This window comes from Eurypyga helias, unplaced genomic scaffold (genome assembly GCF_000690775.1).
Source record: "Eurypyga helias isolate BGI_N326 unplaced genomic scaffold, ASM69077v1 scaffold6580, whole genome shotgun sequence".
NCBI classification, from domain to species: domain Eukaryota; kingdom Metazoa; phylum Chordata; class Aves; order Eurypygiformes; family Eurypygidae; genus Eurypyga; species Eurypyga helias.
Window position 1 is genome coordinate 30175 of NW_010227527.1, and position 9362 is coordinate 39536.

Genomic DNA, 9362 nt, shown 5'->3' on the forward strand with positions numbered 1-9362 from the left:
TTCTGCTGTAAGTAATAGAAAAATGTGGTGTTCATATTCAGGATGCTAATTAACAGAAAACTTTCAAACGTATATATGCTGAAAATGCATTTTCAGTTAATATTTTAAATTACTGCATGTCTTCACTGTCTGTGGTTTCAGTGCAATCAGACTCTGCTGCATCTAATGGATTAAACCCTGTTTAATCAGGGAGATTTTTCTTGCCCGACACTTGAGCTTAAGTTCTTGCTACACTGAGGCAGAAAAAAGATTCCCAAGAAAGCAGGAAAAAACAGCAGACAGCACATACTCACATGCTTTCTTTGCTTTACTTCAGTTGTCTCCTGGCTGTTTATTAAAATTGTAATGGCAGAAGTCCAGTAGCATTTTATTTCCCCTTAGGGCCTTCAGCTTCTATTTTCGCTGGAGGTATGGGCAGACACTATTTTCCAAAACTGCTTACCAGTACGGTATCAAATACAGAAATGCACTGTCATTTCTCTAGGTAGTCGTTCTGCGTACCCTAGGTAGTTGTTCCCTGTATAGGTCTTGTCTTGGCCCAACTTTCAGGCAGAGGGAGCACTTCTAGCACGATCAGTAGTCACGCAAAGTTTTAATTGCTTTGAATAGTTTCACTGGGTGTGCAGTTGGTCTTTCCCAATAAAACCACAGACGGGAATGTAGGAAGACACTGCCAGGTGAGTGAGTTATTCCACAGTTCCGTACGGCATGTCTTACCCTTCCTTTGAAACAAGCAATACTTAGTTTTGGTTGGTATTTGTGTCACTTAATACTGTATTTCCTAACACTCACCAATCAGTAACTGGTTTATACCCAACAGCCTGTTGAAACGTGAAGCTGCTGGAATAGCATGAAGAATGGATACAGTGAAAAGCTCCACGCTAGTCATTTTAGTAAATAATGTTGCCACCCTCTGAAATCAGGCATCTTTCTCTGCTTTCAGGTGGTGTCAGTATGTCAATCCCAGGTCCCTGAAAATTTGTCCTCAACATAATCTTAATTCAAATGTTAGAAGTCATTGCGTATCACAGAAATCTGTATTTGTCTAAGGAAGTGCCATATTACAAGCTGTTCCAATGATAAATGCCACAAGTTACTTTGTTTCTCTGAACAAGCATGAAATACAATAAAAACATCCATCAGCTGAGTTCAGCCTTCTTAATTTCTCCTTCCTAAAGGGCCACAGGTGCCTATCAAATCTGTATGTGCAGTGAGCATTTTTCTAGTGTGCCATTAGTTATGCTTTAGCCAGTAAGAGCTCATTAGTGGGCACCCTGTAAAGGTAGGGAGATAAACTTGGAGAAGTAAAAGGCATTGCTCTTCCCCCGAAAAGAACCAACAAGCCCTCCTCTGAAAACGTTTTGCTTCCCAAATTTGTTGCATCTAGCATAATAATGCCCATTGGACACAGTATCTTGTGTTGGCTGAATTACTTGAAACCCCTTCCAGGTTTGCTGTGAGGATTGTTCTGTGGCGATTTTTGGAAAATGAACTTGATCAGTGTACCACAGCACCTTCTCCTAAGTACTGAGGTGAACGAATCAACAGAATTGAAGCACGCATTCCTGACTGTGCTTGAAGCTTCTTCCCAGAGCTGCTTTCCGGTTCGAGACTTGGGTAACAATCAGGCTAAACAGAAGATAAAAACGATACTGAACAAAAATGCCATACCATGTTCTTCCTTGCTTCAGCAAATGCTCTTTTCTCCTCTTCTATGCGTCGCCTTGCGTCGTCTTCTGATTTCCTCTTTTCCTCTTCTCTCCTCTGTCTTTCCATCTCCTCAAAACTGAGTCGGAGTTTACCAGGACGGAATTCTTTAAAAGAATTTTCAGATTCTGCATCGCCACCTTCGTTTATCTTCAGAGAGGACAGAGAGGAAAAAATAGAAAGGACTTATCCAAACATTAAAATGTTCTTTATAGTAAATAAATACTCCATTAATTCCCTTCTGATCTTTTAGAAATGTTTTTTTTTTCTCCTGGGGGGAAGTATGAAGTTCGGTTCCTGTAAGAAACATTTTAGTCTTGGTTTTAGCTGGGAGAGGGAGAAATCTATTTCAGTGTCTCATCTGTAGCTTCTGTAATTTTAAAAGATCTGAGTGTGTAATTCAAAGAACTATGTGTTATCAGGAGAAGGCTGAGCAATCAGGTACCTATTTTATGGTCTCGGGGTTAGACCATTTAGGTAAATCTCCCTATCATTTACTGTAAGCTCCCTGTTCACTTTCTTTACATCACATTCATTGACCTTCATACCATCAAGTCTTTTTGTCTGCATACAAGTTGTTTTCACCAGTGCACTCGCCAGTTAAAAAATGCTGCAGAGTTTTACAGCAAAACTCAAATCAGTTAACATTCTGCTATTCCTCCAGACTGAGATTTTTGTTTCTTTTCTTTTCAGACATTTAATCATCACTGAGGAAAGGGAATTGAGATACTCTGATCTCTTCAGTATTGCTTGTCTCCAGTGAACACTCACCTGCTAAAAGAAGCCTGTGGTTTGCAAACTGCAATCAAGAACAAAAGAATGAAGCATCTTCAGAAGACATCTCAGAGTACTGTATTTGTTAGTGGAGGAAATGGACTGGGAATTGTCAGAGTATTGGTAATGCAGATTTCTGTATACTGCAAACAGCCCTGGGCCCGGTATGTGGGGCAGCCAGTTATGGGTAGTACAGAAAGCTCTGATTTGGAACTCATAGGGACAAAAGAAATAATTGAAGGAAATTAACTGCTGAACTCTTCTGTAAAGAAAAGTTCTGACTTCAAATTTTGACAACCACTGATATCATAAAACTGCACATCAGAAGATTTCTTTTGTACATTAATTTATATTACTTGGTTAATAAATGCGTAGACATAAGGGTGGGAGACGTGAACAGAACTTCAGTTAGAACGGCTGGTGACTTCATGAAGCTCTCTCTTGCATTTTCTTCCCTCTCCTCCTTCACAAGTATCCCCTGCCTAACCCCAAATAAAATCAAAAAAAGTGATTATTGACATAATATCAAGGTTCTTAGTGTGGAAAGGGTAAATGATTTAGTGGAAGTGGGGGTGGAGGGTTCTGCCTAAAGCTAGAACCATCTCTATTTGGACTAGTTGGGAATTTCAGTGTTTCAGCTTTCTGGAGGTTATGTGTGTTTTTTGGTGTTTGCTTTTTTGGTGGGTGTGTTTGTGGGGTTCGGGTTTGGTTTTGTACCTTTATTTTCCTGGAGAATATAATTTTCTTTAATGTTTTTGAAATATGGTTGTTACAGTGATCTTGAACTGCTTGTCCAAGAATGTTCATTCATAACTATACTCAGTTTAAGTTAAAGCTAGAAAATTCCTAGAAATAATGCTTTCAAATATTTCATGAAAGATTAAAATCTCATTTCTCATTAATCTTCTTCGTATGTGAATTAAAGTCATAATGAACATGATTGTGGAGGGGAAAGATACTTGAATACAGAACTGGAAGTGGAGTACGGTGAAGTGAGAAAATACAGAACTAAACTATTTGGTATGTCTTATGTTAATACGAAGTGTATGTTTCCTTTAGTGTGATCCAAGAACTAACAATAGTGAGGTTTGTTTAAAGTTTTTCTAAAGTAAGTCTGGCTTATGACAAAGAACACACTTGGAGGCAGTTTTGCAAGTAATACAAAAGAGGCATTGTCAGCTATATTTCTGACAATTTGGGGCATAATCTAGTGATTTCCAGTATACTATTGTTTATGTCAATACATACAAGAGAGCTGACCTGTCTTTTTTCCCTTTCTTTGTAAGAGGAAAGTTGTAATAGATGTATTTATCATATTTATAAATAACTATGGAAATAAGAAATAGCATTCCGTTACTACAGAATGTTATCATCAAAAACTGTTTACTGAAACATCTTAAGCACTATATAAGAACAAAACAAACCACTAATTATCTTCCTGAGGACTTACACCTTAAGGCAGTACAAAGTGAAGGCGTAAAACCCACAAAGAGTGCTGGCAAATTTAAAACACGAACTTCCTGTTTTAACTAAAAGAGTGTCTAAAGCACTATGCCAGTGTGGTTACTGCATCAGAGCTAAGGTCAAAAATACATAATTCAAAAATCAATTTACAGACTCTTAGCAGCTTGAAATGTAGTTAAGGACTAAGAAAAAAGAATCAGATACAGGAAAGAATACAAAAGCACATCCTCTGTGAAAATTTTGTAACCAAGTGAGCAAAACATGTACTTACCATCTGCTGTCTAGCTTCTTCAAAGGCACGTTTTTCCTCTTCTAAACGCTGTCTTGCTTCTTCCTCTGCTTGCCGCCTTTGATTTTCCTGTCTTTGTCTTTCCAGTTCTTCAAATGTTACTTTCAGCTTACCAGGAGATAGCGTCTCTTGTGTTTCACTGTCTTCATTCTCACCCTGTGGAAGATAAATGAAATAGCTATATCTTAAATAATAGATATTTATTTCTTAGGTATTTTTATATGAGTGATTTACCATGACAAATGAAAGGCACTTTGTTTCCTTAAGGAATTGGTTTTGTTCCTCATATTTTAGCTTCATTTCTTCATCCTGTCTCTCTCTTCGTTCTGCTCCCTCCTTTCCTGTGTTCTCAAAGTTTATTTTCATCTTCCCAGGTGTTTTGGTGGGTTTTACAGGCACTACTGTAACTAGCAGTGAATCATCCCCTTCCTGTCCAAAAAGATATTTATTATATTTTCATAAAGCTTGACGTCAAGATAGATTCATTTGTTAATGAAGCTGCTGTCTTTACCTGTGTGAACCAAAGCTTCCAAGAGGATTACTTGTGTTGAGTATTAACCACAAGAATAAACCCATCTGCCTGTGGCAGTCACCAGTTTCCTTGTAATAACCAAAGAGCATCAAGAATGAATTATATTTTAAGCATAACTTCTGTCAGACTCCCTAATTTCTTTACATATTTTCAGTTACTTAGTTGTAAATATTCGTGGGTTAGAGAAGAACAGGTGAAATTTTGAATACACAGAGATTGTGGCCACACTCCAGTTCCAGTCTTATATTAAGGAAATAAAGTATATACTGTGGTTGGAATAAGCTAGTATTTCTAGAGATTAATGTGTAATTCACCAGGCAGAGTAATTTTCTTGAAGGAAGTTGCTGTTTCAAAACTATTTTCGCAATTTACTTGCCAAAATACATTTTACCCAGACTTTTTCACAAAATACCATGATTAACAGGGATACTGTCAAATAACTCAAAACCGTAATTTAGAACTAATGGATTTAGTGGTGTTTGTCTTTCCGAAACTGTAGTAGGAATGTGATTTCCTTGTGCTACTGAAAGACAATCAGACACTTGGACCTAGCTTTTTGAAATTAAACATTTATTTGCAAGACATAACATCCAAAACCATATGGTAAATTAGCCAATTTTAAAAAAAAAAAAGTTAACTGAGGTGTTCAGACATCTGTATATTGACAGAATCCCCTTTGAATTTCAAGTTTAAGGCAAAGAGCTTTAAAGATGATACTTTCCAAAGTGAGGAGACTTAGAGTATCATTGCCAGTATCCCTCAAATCATTCTGGTGGCTTTGAATATTTACATTTTAGGTATTTTTAACTAACCACAAGGCATTCACAGTGCAGAGTCTATTTCAAACTTAAATAAATTCACTTCACGTACAGACACAGAGATCCATATATATTACAAATGTGTTAGTTTCATGGTTGAATTTTAGTTAGGTATTTGTGTGCCCTTTTCTAAGTTTTCCCAGCCCAAATCACAATAATAAAACAAAGTGAATAAAAATGCAGGTGAACATTTCTTTAAAAAAATCTGATTACCTCTGCTGCTGATTCAGTTCCCGTATTGTTAATGTCATCAATCTATTAAATGAGAATTTCATATGATTACATTACTTTGGCTCTTTGCCTTAGATTTGCAAACACAGAACTGGAAATTCTTTTTGTATGAGTGATACCAATGTAGCACTTAAATTCACAGGGATGGTAATGACTGAACCTTTGTTGTAATACTTCAGATAGGTCAGCTTGTGGAGGAAGAGGGGACGTGACATAGAACATCATACAGAAAGTATGCTACAGCATTCTCAGCACTTCTGTGATGAACTGAGTACTTCCGCTGTCCATTCTTCACTTAAGCCTTCCAGAGTTGCGTAAAAAGATAAACAAGCTCAGTGATTATTTCTGATACAAGTGACATTGTCTTCCCCTCAACTTCTGCAAAAAGCCTATTGCTGTGTTTGCTTCATACTGTGTCTAAAACTACTGTTTCTAAACCCATCATACTTTCTAAAATTCTACTTCTGCCTTTCAGAGCAGGTTAAACGTATGATGGATAAATGTCCAGCTGGAAGTCCAGTTTTAACCATGTTTAAACTCTCGCTGAAAAACACTATCCAAGTCCTTGTTGAGAACCAACTCCTCCTATGGCTCTGCTTTGCTTTTCTTACAACAAAAACAGTCCTAAATGAAGTACTACTATCTTTGGGTTAAATAAAAAAAATGCTTGTGCTTCTGGACTGTCATTTAGATGTTCACTCTCACTGCAGTATTTGAGTATTTGTATCACTAAAGAAAACTTATGAAGAGAATTAAATGATAGTCCAGTGCAGAATTCTGCAAAAGACAAAATTTGCTTTATCGGCATCAGCAGAAACTGGAGTCCATTCACTTATATATGCAATAAAGATACACAAAGTGGCAAAGCAATAAAACATGACCTGAATCTTCCTGATTTATGACTTTTACTGGGTTAGTAGCTTCTCCGTTTTGCCCACCAGTGGCATTTTCCTATTTCTTCTTGCTTGCCTATCACTGAACCCTATTTACTAATGTATAAGAAGAATCATCTAAAGTAAGGGCTGGTAAAATATAAGAAACATCTTTAAATTATTTTAGTATATTCTATCTCTTGTATGCATACGACACCAAAATTTGTGCCTAACTGACATTCCTACCAGGTTTGTGCCTGCCTGGTTTCATCTGTAACTCAGGTTTAGTGCTTAGGAATAGTTGTTACCATAAAGGAGTGAAGATGAAGATTCTCTGAACATTATTCCCCACTTACATCCCGCTGAGCGTCTCCCACGTAAATCACCACTACCAGAAATCTTGGGATCAAATCTTTCTGATCAATACAAAACTTTTTTTCATGTTGATTATTTACAATTATATCCTGACTATTGTGATCAGATGAACATACCTCCTGTGCCTTTTTTGCTAATTCTCTTTGAATTTTTCTTTTCTCAATCATATCTTGTTCAATTCTGCGCTTTCTTTCTTCTTCCATTCTTTTTCTTTCTTCCTCTTGCCTTTGCTTCTCCATTTCTGCAAACTTGCCTTTAACGGTTCCTGTGAACGTGAAATACACAGTTTAGTAGTTGCATCTAATACTTACTAGTGAATTATGTGGCCTTTAAAATCGGCCATGCCTTACCTATTAGCTTTGGAACATAACCTTTTTCTATTTGAGATGATTTTGCGTCATCGTCCTCATCAGATCCAAGCAGTTCTTTCATCTAGTTGATGAAACACAAAGTAAACAAAAAGTAAACTGTCTTTATACCTTAAACAAAACTCCAATATTGTTGTCTTAAAATAATGTAAAAACATTTTCACATATAATATTGAATGTTAAAACAACACAAAATTATTTGCAAAGAAAATAACCTCCTGCTTTCTCCTGTTCCATTCTCTCTCTCTAATATATTGTTCTTTTCTTCTTTGCTTTTCATCTCTAGATCTCCTTTGATTTCTTTCTTCCCTTGCTTTCTGCATAGCTTCAAATTTATCCTTTACATCACCCTTGTGAAGCCTGGGCACATAGGATTTTTGGACGGGTTTAGATGAAGAAAGCAGAATCTTGGTGAAGATATAGGAGAAATGAAGATAAGAAAAAGAAAGTTGAAACAGATGGACAGAAATGTTCCGGCAGATTGGATTAGAAAGAATGTAAGAACATAAAACAGAATGCATTTGGGATTATGAACTTTGTGCCACTAGACATCATCAGTTAAGCATCCGTGTTCACAAACAGTAATCAATACTAAAATACCCCCTTCCAAAATTTAGCCTTGTATTGAACTTTGGCTGTAAGTAGTTGTAATGAGTAACTACATAGCTAAGCATATGAACTATGTGAATATTATGTGGCTTTGAAACTTAGATACAGATTTATATTGTTGCTTTCAATCATAAGCACTCACCCAAGATCCCCTCTACCCCAAACATTTAGAATAAGACCATATGTATGTTTTCTTCTGCAATGCTTCAACAGCCATGTATGCTTTTTAAATAAATAATATTATTTGTTAGTTTTAAACTTCCAATACACTATATAATTACTTTTTTAATATCTACAGAAACACAGAAGTCCAGTGATTTTATATGATAAAGCGCCGTGATCGCTGGACTTGCAGGATTCTGATACTGACACAGCTGATGGACACTCCTTGGCCAGTGCTTACTCGGTGTGTGTCCAAACAGCGAGAGAAGTTCCCACTCCTCAGAACTACTGTGAGGTTTTCTCTCTTCTCACTGTAAGGACTACAGGAATGCTCTAACTGCAGTAATGCTGAGAAAACTGGCTGAAAACATTCCATAGTTTCCACCCAAACCAGTAGTTCTTTTCCTGTTTTTTTCCTGATGCTCACTCAGTCTACATAGAGGAAGAAATATTTGAAGTAGCCTAATATTTACATTTTAGAATTAGATGTGAATGTTGCCCCAAATTTCCCCAAAATTTAAAGTTTCTCCATGTTTTGTTACCTTTATTTTGCCTTCCCCCTTCATGTTTTTTAATGACAGTAAGAACATATTTCACAGATTCCATCAAATCAGAGTTTCCTTAAACTACCAAGCACCCTGACATTGTCTTAAAATAACAGCAGTACCAGCAGACTTCCACTATAATTGTTTATCCTTTACAATTGTTTGTAGTTATTCATTTTGCAAGCATCAGTTGTAAATGACTACATTACTTGAATTACTTAAAAATAGGTACATACCTCTGTTTTCTGTGCAATGTCATTCATGGCTACTGTATTGTGCTCTGCACCCAGTATGTTAAAGACTGCTTTCAGTTTCTACCTGAAAGAAACAGTTGTAGTTATATTCCTTTCTTTTCCTTTTAAATGATGCTTTAACCATCTTGCTGTACGTAAGTTTGCGTAGGCTGGAATCAATGTATCACCATTTCATTTGGTCCTTGGAGGCTTCTGAAGACATGAATAGGTTCTAAGTATGCAACAGTACAAGAACAAGCTCATGCTCATAACTCCTCTCTGTAGTCCTAGATACTGGGGTTTAATTTCCATGTAAAACGAACTGATCGCTTGGAGCCAAGCTCTGGCTGCCCTGTTGCGAAACTGCTTTTCTCAATGCTCAT

General features: G+C 36.7%; 1 protein-coding gene across 2 annotated transcripts in view; it reads right to left on the reverse strand.

The window, feature by feature from the left end:
- The window catches only part of NEXN (nexilin (F actin binding protein)), a 15650-nt gene extending 6641 nt beyond the window's left edge, over window positions 1–9009 (reverse strand). Inside the window, exons 1-8 of one of the 2 annotated variants that reach the window (XM_010156466.1) lie at window positions 8983–9009; window positions 7646–7837; window positions 7413–7494; window positions 7179–7327; window positions 5798–5839; window positions 4469–4663; window positions 4213–4390; window positions 1672–1847 (exon numbers count right to left, since the gene is read on the reverse strand). In XM_010156466.1, coding sequence (XP_010154768.1) covers window positions 1672–1847; window positions 4213–4390; window positions 4469–4663; window positions 5798–5839; window positions 7179–7327; window positions 7413–7494; window positions 7646–7837; window positions 8983–9009 — 1041 coding nt within the window. The remainder of the gene's footprint in view (window positions 1–1671; window positions 1848–4212; window positions 4391–4468; window positions 4664–5797; window positions 5840–7178; window positions 7328–7412; window positions 7495–7645; window positions 7838–8982) is intronic. The other variant, XM_010156474.1, reaches the window with a different exon arrangement.
- Between the last annotated feature and the right edge of the window lie 353 nt (window positions 9010–9362).